We start from the raw sequence: 18,679 nt of genomic DNA, 5'->3' as shown, positions 1-18,679 counted from the left end.
TAGATTTATTTTATTGCAATTACAATACAAAAAAATGAATAAAACCAAAAGATCTATTTTTATTTCATTTTTCTTGATTTCCTATAAATAAATGTTCTCTATAATAATAAAGCTCGTTCAAACTATCTTTTATATCAAAGGCAGCTCTGTGACAATATTGCTTTTTTGGAACTGCTTTATCTATACTTGGTTGCCATCTTCTATAAAATAAAATCAACATTTTTTATATATATATCCAATACATGTGTGTATTTTAATTTAAAATATATGATCTATGCGTTAGCCCTCTCGTTTAATGAATCATGTAGGTACAAGTTAATATATAAATTATATGATAACCAAGTGTGATTTCTGTACCTCGCCAACTCTTTGATCGTGCTGACATCGATTATCCTGTAGTGTAAATAGTTATCGATCAATGGCATATATTTCCTGAGGAAAATACGATCCATGTAAACCGAATTTCCAGCTAACGGGCACATTCCCTTTGGAACATGGTTCTCCAAATATTGAAGTGTTTTTTGTTGAGCTTCCTCCAATGTAATCTTACTCGAGCGACAATCTTTGATTAAACCAGTCTAAAATTAATTTTAATAACAATTAATGAATAATTAATAATCATTACACTATAAAAAATACGTTACCATTCCAAAAAAAAAAAATTGCCTTTTTGTGTTGTACTTTGCACCAGTCTGACATGTTTTCTAAAATTTCATCCGATTGGTGTATAATAATGTTTAAGCAATCGCTCGTAGGCCTTAGACGTTCATCGGTTATTAAACACGCGAGTTCTAAAATATGACACTTTTCCACTTCTAAACCTGTCATCTGAAAGATTCGATTCTTTTCAATTCTTTTCAATTCTTTTCACAATAGTTTACTAGTTACTATTAAATAATTTGTAATAATTTTATACCTCCATATCAAGCCACACAATGTGCTTCTCATTTTTACTATTCCTTATTTCCATCGCTGCTGAAATGGCATGATCTATACAAGATCAATTATCTGTTTAGCATTTCTTACAAATTTCAAATATATTTGTTAGGCAATGATGATAGTTTTATATAAAGTGTACCACGCATACACATACTAATATGTATATAATATAAAGAGAAAAGCGAGAGCAAAGCATTACAAAACTCTAGATCTTGTATTACAACTATCATGTCACATTTGTCTAACAATTAATATATACACTAAATGTTTTCGACCATGTATTTATACATAATTACCGTTATTTATATAACGCCGAGCACCGCGATACATACACTTTGAAAAATATCTAACCCAACGTGTTGTAGAGATCATACTTGCTTGTATCGAGCTGCAGAATGGCCTAGCCCTAGTTTATATCGAGCACTTGATACGCATATCAAGTAGTGAATTTGAGCTGATCAGCCAATGGCCTAGTTTACATCGAGCACTTGATACGCGTATTAAGCTTAGAGCCATGAAGAATAGAGATAAGGAGGCCGAACTAGCATTGAGGAATTATCGAAATGTGCGACCAAATGTCGAGCCTAATTGTAGTTTATTAATGCTCCGCAAGGTTGCGCTTTTGCCTCACGGGACTCACACGTACACGGTGGACTTTTGTGTTAGTCATTCTCTATCCTTCTTGCTCTACATCCTGCAATCTCTCCTCTCTCTCAAACTAACGAGCATCTTGTGATTGCAATGCCATCTATAGGTACCTATAGGTACTACTATCGGGCCTCGGTTTTGGTCGCACATCCCAAACACATAGTTCGGCCTCCTTGGCCGGTATTCATAGTCGGTTCTTATATTTAAGAATGTCTTAAGTACAATCTTAAGATGTGATTAACCAATCACAGAGCCGTATTTGCATCTTAAGACATTACTTAAGACGATCTTGAAATAAGAACGGACTATGAATACCGGCCCTTATCTCTATTCTTCATGATTCTACATATCCGCGCATAGTTTATGGATAATGTCAAAGTTTTAACTTTCAATTGTGGACACGGGGCTTTAAACAGAGAACTTGAACAGAATTGAAAAGAATGTGTACATGATAATATTTGTGCGTAATATTATTCATGTATCGTGTATCGTAATTGCTTACATTTAATAAAATACTTGCAGCAACTTTTGTCACATTTGCGAATAAAAAATTTGGATAACCTATTAAAGAGACTAGCCAAAAATGACCCCAAAAAATGAAAAAATAGCCAAAAATGAGATATTTGCAGATATAATATAGAAACATTTAATTATTAGATTTTTAAACTCTTTATAGAAATTAGAAATCCACAATTTTGTACACATTGAAGAACAATTGTATCATTATGAATGAAACTTTAGAAACACTGAATAAAGACTCTGTCATAAGTGAGCAAGAACGCGATTTAGCACAAAATGCATTATCAGAATTTCAAAAAGGATCTTACGCATCATGCTTGGCTTACTTGACCAAGTTAGAAAGCCTCCGGCCTATGGATCTCAAAGTTACGCATAACAAGGTTGTGGTGGAATATTATAAAAGTGATTTGAAAAAGACTGAGTTAATGCGAAAAAGTTTAATCGCCATATGTGGCCAAATATCAACAGATTCCAGCGAGGCCATAGATGACGTCGAGAAGTGTGTTATGAGATATAATCAAGCTGTTTTGTTGTATCATACTAGACAATATAATGCTGCGCTTCGAATCATGACCAGGCTGTTTGCCTTCATCGAGCCAATGGGTATGTACGATAACTTGGTGATTTCCGAGTAGAAATTGGATATTCTAGTTGCTGATAACCGATCGTGTGTTATATTTAACAGAGAAAAGAACAGGAGATGAAAAATAAAGTATTTATAATATAGAGTAAATGATTGACATGTCGCGTTCGGTCTGTATATAGATAAAGTAAATGTTCACTTTCGCAAATTTTTACTTGTAGAGAATAGAGCAATCCTTTTTAGGTCATTTACATTTTATTCGAGGCTAATATATATACAAATGTTGCGCATATATGTGATTTTCTATGTATGTACATAACTAGATACATGTATATTTTTTTTCCGATTGTAGAAGAAACTTTAGCAAATAAAGTTTGTCTGCTACTGATTGAATTATATATAATAATGGAGCAACCAGATGCAGCTCTTTCGATATTAAATTATGTCGAGAATCAGTATGTATCTATCGATGGTTCTAAAATATCATCCGTTGACAAGGATGGAATAATAAAGTCTAAAATAAAGGAGCAAAAAGAACAAAAGAAAGACATGAATGATACAGCGACAGATGCATTCAAGATTAAACTCTTAAAATGTAAAGCAAGAATATATCTTTCGACTCTACAATTGAAACTCTGCAAAAAAGAATGGAAAACGATAGTTTCGCTGGGCACAATAGCGGTAACATTATATTATTTATCATAATAATATACAGAATGACTCGTGTGTGTGCATTAACCGTTATGGATAGATTCATAGATGAATTGATAGAGATTGACAAGTGTTCTCTGTGTAGGACAGATTCAGTTTATCAGGAATCCATATTTGGATTGGATGATTTAATAGATGGCATTATATATCGCAACTTTTTCAATCTCTTTACATCTAGATATTGTTACGATCAAACTGCAAATTAAATTAAAATTATCGCAAAGATTATCCTGTTCTCTGCAATTCTAGTAAAAAATAAAAAGATATTTGTACAGAAATCTTTCCTGTGCATACAACTTTACCTCGAGTATTAATAAAAAAAAAAAAAACCTTGGACCTTAAATAGTGAATTTCGATTTAGATAGGACAGGTGTGATAGGATGCCGTTAGTATGCGTAAATATCGTGAGTGCAAATACTTGTTTACACTTGTAAATATTGTATGAAATACAACACTACATGTATACAGTCTTATATGTGGCATTTATCATTTTGCCATGCACAATATTCTTGATAAAATTTATACGAATACATGATCTCACACAGTTTTATTAAATTACTCTATTATTTCCAGAATACATCAACAATTTTTTTAAAGGCTAATCTGGAGTATTTACGAGGAAATTACAAGAAGGCAATAAAATTGTTGAATTCTGCAACAATAGAAAATTTAGATTTCAAGTATGTTACAAATGTTAATTAAATCGTATATGCATGGAAACAAAGTCTCACAAGAATCTGTAAACGTTCTTAATATTAATTTATACAAGGTGAAACATTGATATAAATTCTATGCATTTTATGATTGTCGGGTTTAGAGTATATTTTCAACAATGCGAATGATATAATACTTGTAGTACGATAGCAAAGAAAATATATAAAATTAAATATATTAGCAAGAGATTACGCAAAGTTGAAATATGACGAGATATATATAAATAAATTCATACAATAAAAAAAAGAAACACAGTTACATTATTCGCATATTTTATGAATCTGTAGATAAGATTAGAATCCCTAGAGAGATGTGCAACTTTGTATGTGTATGGAAATAATTTTTTATATTTAAAATGTAACAGAATATGCGTGTGTATATATATATATATATATATATATATATAAAAGTAAATAAATTGTCAGATTATCTGTATTTTTTTAAAGCACTAGAATTAATTATTGCATTAATATGTAAATTACAGATTACATGGAGAATCTTCGGCTGTTTTATATTATAACAATATAGCGTGTTTACATCTTGCAATGGGCAAACCAAATTTAGCTTGCTTTTATCTTCAAAAAGCTCTACATGAAAACAAATGTGCAGTGAAGAGTGTGCAAGTTAAAGACACTGGTAATTTGTGTGTGTGTGTGTGTATAAGTATTATTTTGCTGGAATGCATTTTGACTCTATTTTATTCATAAAATAAGCAAGTATCTTTAAATACTGCTTCTAACATGTTTAAATATCATTATTTTTTATAAATCTTGTATTTTTAATCATCTACATGATACAAAATATACAAGAAATTATGATATATTTAAAATCATTATTGAGACATGTTTGATTGATTTTAATATAATATATTATATATATTATATTGAAATAAATTTAAATTTAAACACGTCAAGTGTGGATAGCAAACAAATCAGTTCAATCATTTTTTTTTGACAATACTGCCAATTGTTTATACAAGTGTCATTAAAAAATAAAAACTTGCTTTGCGCAGATCCTTTATTTTCTCAGTCGCTATACACACTCGGTGGCAATAAACATTACGAGCTGATGTACAGTCTGGGTGTATCATTATTGCATGCTGGTCAAGCATCAAAAGCCTTTGATCGCTTCACAGAAGCTGCACAAAGATTGCATAATAATCCTAAACTTTGGCTCAGAATGGCAGAATGTTGCATCTATAATCATAAGTATGTAAGTATATATGATATCGATTCTATTTTTATACTATAGTATAATGTTTTGACAGCATGTGACTGTTTATTATTGTTATATTATTTAATGAAAATTACATATATATAAGGTCACATGCTGTGTGCTTAGTGTAATGTAAATAATGCAATCTTATCATCTATCTTTTAGTCAAATAAGGTGGACTTTAATATTCCAAAGCGACGCAAAGATTTAGTGCATCAAGTTATAGGTTCTGGTATTCATAAAAAAATTATATTGGCCGCATCTCTGTCAAAAGATGTTAATTATCATTCGGAAGGCTTATCCTATGCAATCCCACAGCCAACATTGGAGTTTGGATCTTTATGCCTGAAGAATGCATTATTTTTATTACCGAATAATAATGAGCCAAATGTGCCTCAAACAGTTACAGTAAATTCACAAACAGTGACAAGTACACTACCACTAACATCTGGTCACAACTTGGGTACAAATTATAATTCATAAATATACAATTTATATACCTGTTTCTATCTTTTCCGCTTTTCTATCTTGACGTTTTTATTCCCTTCCCTCCTCCTCTCTTTTGGCATGTGTATCTATGGTACAATAATCTTTCATACAAATTATTTTAGGTATGCAGTATGCAACATTAATGTCCCAAGCTACAATTATCGAATCTTTTAATTTGAAAATTAGTGTATTAGCTGCTAGTGCATATATTTCTTTGTGCCTTGGAGATTATATACTTGGCCTCGAACATGCCAAGTCTTTACTAAGTTTTAATAAGTTGCCTGGGGCATATAAACTGTTAGGCAATTTATATGCCGCCGAAAGTTTGATATGTATGGATAAAATTAGCGAAGCACTCGAGTATCTCAAGCCAGAAAATCTTCAAGATTTGCATACAACTATATCAATGCCAGAAGTTCAAGAGAAAGATAAAGAAAAAATGGAGGAAGTTACGGCAAAGCCTACAACAGGTGAATTTAGAAAATAATATTTTTTTCCCTTTTTTATATGAATTTTTTGTTTGAAAGAAAGAAAGCAACAGTTTTTCTTGGCTTTTTTCCTTAAATTTTCTCAAGCTAAAATAAATGAGAATGCGTTTGCTCTTACTCGAAAGATTCTATGAATGAAGAAATGATTAGGGTGTGTGTATATATATAATTTTTTTTTTCAACTTGGTTTTTTACGAGTAATTATTTTCTCGTTTATAGTGGAGTTTTCTCAGAATGTAAATATTTATAACATGATAATTCTATAAATTCGAATAATTTTAATATCAAGTTGCCGATAAATTCCTCGTTACTTTTGATTGTAGCGTGGTATCCTACTACAGTTTCTACAGGCATCGCCGTGTTACGTTACAACTTGGCTGTAGCTTACGCCATACGAGGTGAACTAGATAAATCTGGAGAAACTTTAAAACAAGTAAGTGTATATTTATCATGAATAACTTGATTATTTTTAACATGAAAGGAATATTATTTTCAATTCAAAAAAGAATTTCAAGCAAGACGTGAATTTAATAAGTTACTTGAATTTCTTTTTTAAACTGAAAACATCAAGGTCAAATCTGAATTTTTTATGGAAAAGACTTAAAAAGATGAACACTTTCATACTTCAAACGTTTTTTTAGGATTTTCCAAATGTAGTTATGATTTTTTGAAATTGGCTTTTTTCGAACTTTGATTCTAAATAACTTCTGAACGGGTCAACGTATCAACCTCTGGTTTGCGCCAAAAATTTTCTTTTTTTATGCTTTTTTAAACGATATACTACAATATGGGTGGTTCCATTAAAAATTTTTAAGTTGGGATCCCCCTGGGGCACTCTCTTGGGGGGACAATCATCGAAACCCCCTTAAAAGAAGAGTCTCTCGAAATAATCAAAAATGTATTTCGTCGTTTTTCATAATTTTGAGCCGTTTCCAAAATAAAAGGGGTGGACGGGTGGTCTGATACACCCTGTATATATATAACACTATAAACCTAATTCATAATGATAATATATAACGAGTAGTAAAAATTAATTGAAAAATATATGTGCAAACTTTTCAATATTTGCCTTTTATTCTTATTAAAACTTTTATTTTAGGTATGGATGTCTAAAGAATCAGATTGCGATATACCTATACAAGTGATAATGCTAGCCTTGTACATAGAGCTACAATTAGGTAATATCTTTTTTCAGAACTAGCACAAGTCTAATTAAAGTTTCAAAGAATAAAAATTTTTTATTCGCATTACATACAAGATTATAATTAATTTAAAATCTTTAAAGTTGGTTAGAAGTCACAAATTATTCTCGTCTTGATAGTTTTCTTTTATATATATACACACGCATTTCTAATATATACATGTAGATGTGTATATAAAATTTTAATTTTTGACAAATGATATTGCACGCTCCGGGTACATGTATGATTGGATATTGATGTATAATTACAAAATGTATTGTATATATTTTTGAAATTCCAGGTCATGCTGATATTTCAAAATCAATAATAAAACAACATTGTCCACAATATCGTTAACAATGAGATAGAGAATCAGAAGATATAAAATATGGCTCCAAAAAGCTACAAATACTTGAATATTCGCGCAAGTATATGCACGCGCGTATACATGTATATAAATTCAAAATAATCTAGTTTTCAAGGCAATTGTATGCAACATGTGTGTGTGAAAAACTTAATTGCATAGTAGCAATGATATATTTCAAGCCAATGACACACGGAATGATCTCGATTGAAATGTTGCCAGAATAAATCATAATCTTTATAAAAATATCAGTATACCATTCGCAATATGTGACGAAAGAAATTTGTAAAATATTTCTATACAATCTCCCAACAATGTCTGTGTTATATAAAGTACCTTTGATGTTCATATTGAAACTTTTAAGGAAAGACGTTGGTAAAAATATGTTTTAAAGAAAAAAAACGTCTTGTATTATTTGGCATCATATTAAAAACTTTTGTAAATTTTCCTTTCATCTCTGTTTTTTTTTCATTTATTCTCCATCTTTATTTTCCTTTTCTTTCAATCTCTTTTTTTTCTTACTAGGAAAGAAACGAGTCGTAGGATATTTGGATACATCACACACACACACACACACACACACACACACACACACACACACACACACACACACACACACACACACACACACACACACACACATGTTCGTGCGTGCGCGCATAACAATGTATAGGTGAAGATAAAGATAGGTGCGTGTGCGTGTATGTAATATATATACATTTATTATTATATATATTTATATTTATTTATTTCTTCTCTTACGTCTTTCACTTTTCTCCTTCGTCAATTTTTAGTCGAGACCAAGGTCATCACCCCGTCTTTCAAAGCAATCCAGTTTGATGCGACACTGACGAGTCGAGAGACCAAATCCTTTCATTTCGACGACTGGCGGATTGTTTTGTCCTTCACGGCCATATATGCGTGATACCAGCCGCACTTGACCTATATATTATTATGCCGTTGGCGTATGGATGCAATGTATCGTTTGTATGTGCGAATATGCCCGTAGGGCCCGTAGGCCTTATTCAAGCTTGAGTCTGGTTCGCTGCTGTAAGTTCTGTCCTTTTTGTCTGTAATGACCATCGGACCGCGATAATCTAACGCTCTCATGGATGCGAAATACTGGTACAATTAGTACGATACAAGTTTTTTATGGGTATTTATATTTATAACATGTATAAAATTAATATATTTTTGTCTTAGAAAAAGAATTAGAAATGACATATTTAGATAGAAAATGTTTAGTTTACGCGTATCTAGATTATTAATACTCTTTATAATGTACGTATATAGTGATATTTTTAAAGTATGTGTGTCACAATTATAATATAATATAATAATTAATATAAATTACTAAAAAAGAGAAGTACATTTTCAAATAAAAATAAATTTACTTTCATCGGACGATTATCAATGTCGTATAGTGATATGCAAAGTGTGTAAAGGGTTAATATAAACTTTTATTTTCTCCTTCTTGCGTGCGTTCAAGGTTTGCACGCGTCAAGTATACACCCTTGGGTCATTTTCCGATCATCTTATATTTCAGACTGGCATTCAAGAAGGCCGCAAGATCATTGTAGCTTTGCCACGCACCGCGCTTGGTCGACCGTGGCTATAAAATGAATGACCAGCAGCGTAGGAGGTCAGTACGCGACGCGCGAGTACACTCGAGAGAGTACTTTCGCGTAAGTTTTCACATCCATATTATATTTCGCTTAAATATTTTTTCCTATTTTTTTCTCAACTAGAATTAAAATGTACGAGTACTCCATTACGCAGACAAGAGGATAATAATTTATCAGTGACGATTTTTTAACATGTTGAATGAACGAGAATACTTGTAAAATTCGAAGAAAGAGTATAATTGAGAGTATGAAGAAATAAATGGTTCGTTACTCGTTACATGAATGATAATTATCGGAAATAGCCATTTTATATACTTAGATAAAAATGGAATGGAAAGCGCCAAGACAAGAATCGATGGATGAGATGAACAATCTAGCGTTCTCATCTCCGCCTATGAAGAAGTCTGAGACGAGAGACAGCATTTCCTCCGTCGACAGTGATGTGAGTCTTTCCTTCGATAGAAGAGGCTCCAAGAGCGAAGAGGCCGACTTATCGGATTACGATAACGAAATTAGACCGGCGAAAGGGATAGATATGGAGCAAGATTCGGGCGCGGATTCCACGAATGACGCTACACCGAAGAAACTAGAAAATGAGAAACAATCGGAATCTCGGCTAATTGAGAAAACAACGACACACGACATCGATACATGGAACGATGAGCTGGCTGATAAGATACGCGCTCAGGTGGAATTTTATTTCTCCGATGAAAATATTATTAAGGATGCTTTCCTGCTGAAACACGTCAAAAGGAACAAAGAGGGCTACGTGTCTTTGAAATTGATATCCAGTTTTAAGAAAGTAAAACACTTGAGTAGAGATTGGAGAGTGGTCGGAGCAGCTTTAGCGAAATCTAAGAAACTGCAAGTTAATCCACAAGGGACTAAATTGCGTAGAATGGATCCTTTGCCACCTTTCGATCAGACGACATCTTCTAGAACTATATTAGCGGCCAGATTACCGATAGAAAAGTTGACAGTTGAATCTGTCGCCGAGATTTTCAAATCTTGCGGTGAAATAGCGTTGATAAGGATCCTTAGACCTGGACATCCTACACCTTCCGAGGTAAAGTGTGCCCGATCTCTTTAATCGAACATACAGTCTGGAATATAGAATAATTAGCAATTGTAACTCTGTGAAATGTGTTGAATGAGAGAAATGTGAATCTTTCTTTATCGAATTCAATTAGTTACTTTATTTAGACACATATAGATATATACAAAATGTTTTATTTAAAATTTATAAATTTGTAATAGCTAATAGAATATATATGTAACCTGGATAATAATTTGTCAGAAATCTGTCGTCATTGGCCAAATTTTCCATAATTGCATCGTATCGTGACATAATTTGCAAAGATTACTAATGTGATGTAATGTGCTTGTATAAGTTGTAATCTGCTTATATTCAATGTAACTCATGCTAAGTTTTAAGTCGATATTTGAAAGTTAAAACATATAAGGTTTCCACAGCAGTAGTGATTATTAAATCTAATCGCAATTCTTACATGTTGTCACTCGAGACGTTATTTCATATGTACATTTCTAATTTACTTTTTTTTTTTTTTTTTACGTATTCAAAAAACCATATCCTTTTAGGATTGTTATTTTTATCAATAATAATACTGTGTCCTATATTATTTTGTATTATTTATTTTCTAAATCAAATTTGTAATTTATGTAACATGTTTAATGTTTGTACGATATATGTTTGGAGTATCGCATGTGTTACATTTCTCGCGTAATTGTCATATCATAGCTGATATATCACAATAATAATGAAAATGACGGCGATAAAAAAAAAGATTAAACAAAAATTTTATTGTGTCTAATATTTTGATATATCAATATTCTCGATAATAATGATATTAAAACAAGCAATTATTTTCTTACACACGCGCGCGCGTACACATATACACACACATACATAGGTGCGTCAAGCAATCTCTAAAAGGCCAGAATTGGCTTCCAACGAAGAGTACGCCATGATAGAATTTACAGACTCCATTTCCGTTCAAATCGCTATGCAAATGACCTTGGGTGCCAAAGTATACGAGTTACATCAATTAACGGATAAGAAGAGGAAACAACAATCTACGAGGAAAAATGTTTTAAATAGAATATCGAGAGAGAATAATATATATTACAATTCGTCTAGTTGTCCCAGTGGATCTGAAACTGAAGATGGAAAAGCAAGGCATAAAAAAAGCATTCAGGGATATCCGACATATCACATCCATAGAAGTTATCATTCCCAAGGTATTTCATATATACATACATACATACATACATATATATATATATATATATATAATATATTATAAAAGTAGTAAATTATATATAATAAGATTAATAGTAAAAAGTAATATAATAATAAATATTAATGTAATAATAGTAAAAATAATTAATAGTAAAACACGTTGTAAATAATATTTAATATTATTAATCGATATATATTATATTACTATTAGGACCGCCTTCACCGGACGTATGGTTATCTCGTAAACTTTCTTCCTGTTCTATATCCAATTCTGACAATGGCTTTATATTTCGGCGGTTGTCTTCTTGTTCCGGTTCTAGCTCAGATTCTGGTAGACGTTATTCCACATGTTCATCTGGTTCCGAAGCAGCTTTCTTTCATCCAGGTTATTCGAATACCTTGTATCATCACCATGAAAATCGCCGATATTCTTGCTGTTCATCTACAGGTTTGTGCGTGTATGTGCGTGCGTGCGTGCGTGTGTGTGTGCGCGCGCGCGTAAACAATAGAAATGTCATAATAAGATGTAAAAAGTGTGAAATCAGAAAAATATAGAGATATTTGTGGTAAAGAAATTACAAGAAGCTATGTGACAAGTGTTAAGTAGCGCGTTATTATAATGGTGTATTAATTACATGGCAATCCACTTTTCTTTTCTTTTTTTTAGAAATTAAATATAATTATAATATATAATATATAATTTATATTTGTTATTTATTATAGATTCTTCTACGGAATGTGGGAGAGATTGTTACATCGCAAATCGTCGTGGATCGGCTGACTGTGGGTCATTTTTTAGAAGATTGTCGATGTGCAGTCGTGATTCTGGTTATGACACCAACATGAGAAGATTGTCTCTGTGTTCCTCGAATGCAGAACATAATGGATTTTATCGATCGAAAAGCAATAATGGTATCGCGATGATGCATTTACCTGAAAATGTAACAAGAATGCCAGTAGGACCCGACGGCACTCGTGGCTTTTTCAATCGTTCCACAAGAACGTTCATAAAACCTACTTGTCAAGTACCTTAAATAATAATTGTTTTTATAAGATTAGAAAGTTAATAGTTAATACATAGTTGATATTATTAATGATATAACAAGCAATAAAATGTAAAATAAAATAAAATAAATGTTACCTTTTTTGTTTAACCACTTCTTCTAGACTTGTTTTTTCTCCGATTTGTGTTAATTTAATCTTTATGTTGCTTAAAAGCATATATCACGCGATATATATATATTTTTTACACGGTTATGTTATGTATAATTTGACAATAATTTAGTTATATATAATTTATATTTATTTTATATATTATACAGAGTATTTTAGTGGATTGATTAAAATGGCCAATGTAAATAATATAAGTACATAAACGCGCACCGGCAGAAATGGTGTTCGGCGTCAAGCTGTGTGTATACGTGTATGACAGCCGAAAGATAGCGCGATCCGCGGTGTTCGTATAGCTGTCTCACTCGCACTCCCTCATTCAAACGTCGAGTGAGTGAGACAGCTATTGGACACCATTAGCGGTTATGATGTGTTGCATTGCTTTCTCTCTCGACACCGTGCGATGTATGAAAGAGATGTAAAATTGAAGTACCCCTTAGTATTTTCTCCTTTGCTCCTTGATCTCCACCGCGCTTCAAGCGATACGTATGTCGCGTTACGTATGTGTGCATATGATTATCGGTTGTCATACACGTATTCACACATCTAACGCTGGATACCATTCTTGCCGGAGCGTATACACAAATAGGTAATAACACTGTAAAGTAGAAGTTTTTGCGCGTGGTAAGTACCGCGGTCGGTAACTTACCTATAACCTCGGTTGGTAAGAATATGTTTTGTGAGATTAGTCCCGCGGTTGGTAACTTATCCTTATCTTTAAATAATAGAAAACTAGTAACATAAAATGATAAAGAAACATAAAATAATGCAGTTTGACTGAGACCTTATTGCGTCTCGTTCTTGCTCGTTGTCTCGTCCTTGATCTCCTGTCTCGGCTTGGTCCTTTCTCGCTATATTCTCGGGTCCCTTGGTGTCACTTCAGGTCGTTTTTTTTTCACGTGTTTTTCACGTGCTTTCCCTCCTAGGGTTACGGGGTTCCCCCAACACCGAAAAAATATTCATTTTTTTTTATTTTCTCTCATCGGAAAAATGTTGGTTCAAAATAAATTTTGGTGCCAGGCCCATGTCGATATTTAACATGGTTCTCTCGATATAATCATTCGAATATTTTTTTTTCTTTAAACTTTGATAACTCATTAACGGTTGGTGGGGGCAAGTTGGTGTGAATCAGACATGTGTTGGGTCTTTGATAGACTATCCTCCCATGTAGGTCCCATCCCTCCCCCACCCCCCTTTAGGCTCTGTATACTTTGGGTTGGGTTGAAAATTTGACCAAGTTCACGGGGTTGAATTGAGTTTCAAAATTGTCCGAATAAATATATACCAATCGATAGAGAATCGATAGTTATGAAATCTGGACAACAAATTTTTCTTTTTATGTAACTTTTTTTTCAAAAATTTTTCCAACTTTTACTGGGATAAGTGAAATCTAAAAATACAACAAAATAAGTATATACCAATCGATAGTGAATCAAACGTTACGCATTCTATTTTTATTGACGATGGACAATGCGTTTACGCACACCACGGCTCCTTGAGGGAGGATTTGGAGGCCCGAAAGCCTACCGTGATTGACCCGTGTGAAGTTGGCCCCCCAATATTTAAAAATATAAAATTTTCTTTTTGCAAACGTTTGCCCATTGTTTGCCCACGAATGCCCCGTTGGAATTTTTGTTTGCCCCCTTTTAATTCAAAAGTTATAAGCAAATCAATTTTGGAAGGGCAAACGTCGTGTTGGCCCCCCAATATTGGAAAATTCAAACTTTTTTTGCAAACGTTTGCCCATTGTTTGCCCATAAATGACCCATTGAAATTTTTGTTTGCCCCCCTTTAATTTAAAAGTTATAGCCAAATTAATTTTTGATGGGCGGCCCCTCAATAATGGAAAATTCAAAATTCATTTTGCAAACGTTTGCCCATTGTTTGCCCATAAATGCCCTATTGAAATTTTTGTTTGCCTCTATGTAATTCAAAAGTTATAGGCAAAATAATTTTGGGGAGGCAACTTCATGTTTGTCGAAGAAAGATGCTTAAAATGAAGTTGGCCGAAGCTGACCGAAACTGGCCGAGTGACGTACACATACAGATATAAGCGCATGTTTTAATGTGCGTGTCTCCTCCTCTTTAGCTTTAAGCGCGCGCTGTTGTGTCTGCAATCTGACACCACCGCATCCGATGCGGCTTTGAATTAAAAGGGGGCAAACAAAAATTCCAACGGGGCATTCGTGGGCAAACGATGGGCAAACGTATGCAAAAAGAAAATTTTGAATTTTCCAAAATTGGGGGGCCACACCTCCAAAATTGATTTGGCTAAAACTTTTAAATTAAAGGGGGGCAAGTTTGCGTGTGTGTTTGCATGTTTGCGTGTGTGTTTGCGTGTGGGTTGTACATTTAATAATTTTTTTATTTCTTTCAGGTTCGTCGCGACATGGCCGACGCCGGCGTCCGTGTTCTAGGGTAGCTGCATCCACGGCCAGTAGAACGCATCGGCCCCGCGGAAGGGATCGTTAAAATCGAGGACATCGACTCCATCCTCGTATGTTGCTCAACGATCGAGCCTTTCGCTTGCGAAGTGGGCGCCTCGCTGTACACGCGTCCGGCCGAATATAGCGCTGCAGGAATATCAAACTGACGCGATATTTAAAGGCGCGAGCGCAGTTTCCCGATCGGTTGGAGGACCATCGACGCCACGGATTGGCGGCGACGGGCGATCTTCACGCTCGGGAGGATCGCCCCTTTTCCGAGTTTCGGCTCGCGTCGGTCGACGACCGAATATTATTCGTCGAGTTCCAATACGACGAGGAGTGTGATTTTCTACGCGACGTAACGCAACTCGCGACCGAGTACGAGGAGGGCCGCCTCACCACGTGCACAAACTCTTTTGTGCGACAGGTGGTGCTACGCGCAGCCGCGCTTCTGGACGCGGATTGCGAGACCGCCCGCGGAGGGGCAAGTTACGCTCGGTACGACGTCGAGCATAACTTCCCGAACTTTCAGGCGAATTTCGCGAGAATCGCTCGCCATCTGACCGCCACCATAGAGTCGCTAGATCTGCGCGAGACGTGCGGCATGTCGTACGCGCGAATCTACGTGGCGCAGCACGGGTTCCGCTTGGGAAAGGAGCCCGCACGCGCGCTCCTGTAGCACATCGTCCTGGTCGACCACCCCCAAGTGGACGTCGTCCAAGTACATCGCGCCGACACACTGCGGTGCGAGGCAGCAGACCAGGCGCTGCTGGTTCGCCTGAGTGGGCGAGTCCGCCGCGACTACGAATCGCTCGCGGCTATGTTTAGCGGATGCGTCCGCTTGGACGATAAGAAGAACCGATTTCGCGCGGGACACTTGGCCGACCTGGGCTACTTTTGCCGCCACGCCCCGCCACCACGCGAGGAGCACGCCATCACCTTCGCGCAGTGTTACATCGCGTCGGCGAAAATGTCGCGGACGGGCGACTCGGGGTATCTGCCCTCCTACCTGGTGGCCGGCGGCTATTATGTCGAGAGTGGGGGCAAAAGATACAAACAACTGCGCGACGACGCGCGTCAATATGTGCGGAACATAAGCGCGTACGCGATAAATAACGCGCGACGCGGCCACGCGCTCCGTGTCAAGGAGGTGACGACGTTCGACTCAACGCGCCACGAGTCGATCGCCGCCACCGTTCAGCGACTGCGGGTTTTTATGCCCGGCGAGCCGACGCTCGTGCTGAGCGAACAGCTCGCGCGTCGGCTCATCACGCGCGTGTCGGGGTGGCCGGAGCACTTCGACCAGACGGTCGAGGTCGACCTCGGCACGATCAGGCGCTGCGTCCACGACGCAGATTCCTGCGCCGAAACACTCGCGTGGCCGCAGAGCCACGCGATCACGCAAGTGGCGCGGGCCGAACTGCGCCTCATATATTTCGTTGTCATCCTGACCAATAGTGTTCGTAAGCGCATTTAAATTTTTTTTTTTTTTTTTTTTTTTTTTTAATCCTGGTTAACCTCTTGTAACCCTTTAAAACCTTCACTAATTTGTTTCCTACCCTTTGTAACTCTTATTCAACCTAACCCAAGTGTTTGAGTTAATATAAGAAATTTCAAACTTGTCAGATCAGGTCAGGTCAGGTCAGATCAGATCAGATCAGGTCAGGTTGTGACCGGACGATGGGTCTTGAGAGTTCGGGAGTTATGTGAATTAGGCAGTTTTCCTACCTTTAACACGGTCGCCAGTCCGTTTCTCTAGACTACGGACAAGATCTCTGGATCCCCGGAATGAGAACCCCTTCACCAGATGAGTACCGCTGCTGCGTTGTCTATCTGGTCCACAGACAGGACCACTGGATCCCCAGGATGAGAACCCCTGTTCCAGATGGTCACCACTGCTAATTGGTTTACCTTGTCTCCTGACAAGATTTATGGATCCCCAGGATGAGAACCCCTTCTGCAGATGAGCACCTTTACTGCTTCGATGCTCGCTGTACTGCGTAGCTTCCTTTGTCAGAGACAAAGGCACAAGATGACGTCATCCAACTGTCACCTTTGTTCGTCATACGAAATGACGCAACACTCGCGTCACACGCGTTGTTAAATAATTAATCGTATTAATTATTATTTCAGGAATCACCAGGATGTGGCGGCTTCCCGTCTATGCCTCAGGATCTGTCCAGGATTCACCGAAGACGTCTCCGCGCACAGGATTTCGTTAATGGATCAAATGAACGGACACTTGTTTTATATTATAAATATAAAATATTTATTATAAAAATATAAAACTAAATATATATGTATTTCTCCCGTCACTTCCAATAACAAAATAAAAACTTGCGTACAAATAAAAATAAAATTATTCCTTGTTTAATATTGCACGACTGACTCATGCGTGCACGTCGGTGGTCGCAAGAGCAATGAGCCTCGGTCCCTCTCTCGGCTCTTCTTTTATAGGCGCGAGCCCCCACTCTGCAAGATGGCGAGCTCCTTACGCCAGCGCCTCCTATAATTGCGCACAAACGTCTTAAACCTTAAACCTAAATATTATATTATATTGTTCGCGCTTACCGCTAACAGTTTAACAAACGCTTATTCTATCGCAATTAATATTAATAATAACATAAAGATTAAATAATAAACTAAATCTATTATTCTTATCCTCATCAATGGTAAGTACCATTGATGGTAACCCTGAGTATCGGTAACCTAACCGACTGTGCTCGGTCGGTCGGTAGGTTAGGTTAGGTTAGGTTAGGTTAGGTTAGGTTAGGTTAGGTTAGGTTAGGTTAGGTTAGGTTAGGTTAGGTTAGGTTAGGTTAGGTTAGGTTAGGTTAGGTTAGGTTAGGTTAGGTTAGGTTAGGTTAGGTTAGGTTAGGTTAGGTTAGGTTAGGTTAGGTTAGGTTAGGTTAGGTTAGGTTAGGTTAGGTTAGGTTAGGTTAGGTTAGGTTAGGTTAGGTTAGGTTAGGTTAGGTTAGGTTAGGTTAGGTTAGGTTAGGTTAGGTTAGGTTAGGTTAGGTTAGGTTAGGTTAGGTTAGGTTAGGTTAGGTTAGGTTAGGTTAGGTTAGGTTAGGTTAGGTTAGGTTAGGTTAGGTTAGGTTAGGTTAGGTTAGGTTAGGTTAGGTTAGGTTAGGTTAGGTTAGGTTAGGTTAGGTTAGGTTAGGTTAGGTTAGGTTAGGTTAGGTTAGGTTAGGTTAGGTTAGGTTAGGTTAGGTTAGGTTAGGTTAGGTTAGGTTAGGTTAGGTTAGGTTAGGTTAGGTTAGGTTAGGTTAGGTTAGGTTAGGTTAGGTTAGGTTAGGTTAGGTTAGGTTAGGTTAGGTTAGGTTAGGTTAGGTTAGGTTAGGTTA

The 18,679-nt window shown here is 36.0% G+C and overlaps 3 protein-coding genes across 4 annotated transcripts; 2 read left to right on the top strand and 1 right to left on the bottom strand.

The window, feature by feature from the left end:
* Window positions 1-35: 35 nt before the first annotated feature.
* Window positions 36-1,445, bottom strand: LOC145945848 (putative oligoribonuclease). Its single transcript, XM_083055049.1, has 5 exons — window positions 1,236-1,445; window positions 917-990; window positions 667-828; window positions 358-578; window positions 36-200 (listed from the first exon to the last, which is right to left on the bottom strand). The coding sequence occupies exons 1-5, from the start codon at window positions 1,309-1,311 to the stop codon at window positions 65-67; spliced, it is 669 nt and encodes a 222-aa protein (XP_082911175.1). The 5' UTR covers window positions 1,312-1,445; the 3' UTR covers window positions 36-64.
* Window positions 1,446-1,755: 310 nt separating this feature from the next.
* On the top strand, window positions 1,756-9,092 carry Not10 (CCR4-NOT transcription complex subunit 10). Its single transcript, XM_083055046.1, is given in 12 exon segments — window positions 1,756-2,709; window positions 3,042-3,370; window positions 3,974-4,080; window positions 4,599-4,750; window positions 5,127-5,326; window positions 5,495-5,792; window positions 5,941-6,288; window positions 6,630-6,739; window positions 7,406-7,484; window positions 8,646-8,746; window positions 8,749-8,820; window positions 8,822-9,092. Coding segments are annotated over 12 exon segments (2,232 nt in total). The 5' UTR covers window positions 1,756-2,312; the 3' UTR covers window positions 8,861-9,092.
* Window positions 9,093-9,205: 113 nt separating this feature from the next.
* Window positions 9,206-12,864, top strand: Achl (La ribonucleoprotein translational regulator Achilles). Of its 2 annotated transcripts, none has more exons than XM_083055047.1 (5): window positions 9,206-9,536; window positions 9,796-10,542; window positions 11,408-11,735; window positions 11,948-12,184; window positions 12,460-12,864. In XM_083055047.1, the coding sequence occupies exons 1-5, from the start codon at window positions 9,471-9,473 to the stop codon at window positions 12,768-12,770; spliced, it is 1,689 nt and encodes a 562-aa protein (XP_082911173.1). In that variant the 5' UTR covers window positions 9,206-9,470; the 3' UTR covers window positions 12,771-12,864. The 2 variants fall into 2 exon arrangements, with proteins under 2 accessions (XP_082911173.1, XP_082911174.1); XM_083055048.1 differs by having other exon boundaries at window positions 9,207-9,493; window positions 9,600-10,542; window positions 12,460-12,863.
* The last annotated feature ends 5,815 nt before the right edge of the window (window positions 12,865-18,679 follow it).

Source organism: Prenolepis imparis, unplaced genomic scaffold (assembly GCF_030444845.1).
Source record: "Prenolepis imparis isolate NDT839.2.m4 unplaced genomic scaffold, iyPreImpa1.0 SCAF_15, whole genome shotgun sequence".
In the NCBI taxonomy this organism is placed as follows: Eukaryota; Metazoa; Arthropoda; class Insecta; order Hymenoptera; family Formicidae; genus Prenolepis; species Prenolepis imparis.
Note: the sequence above shows the minus strand (reverse complement) of the source record. Positions and strands in the feature narration are given on the sequence as shown.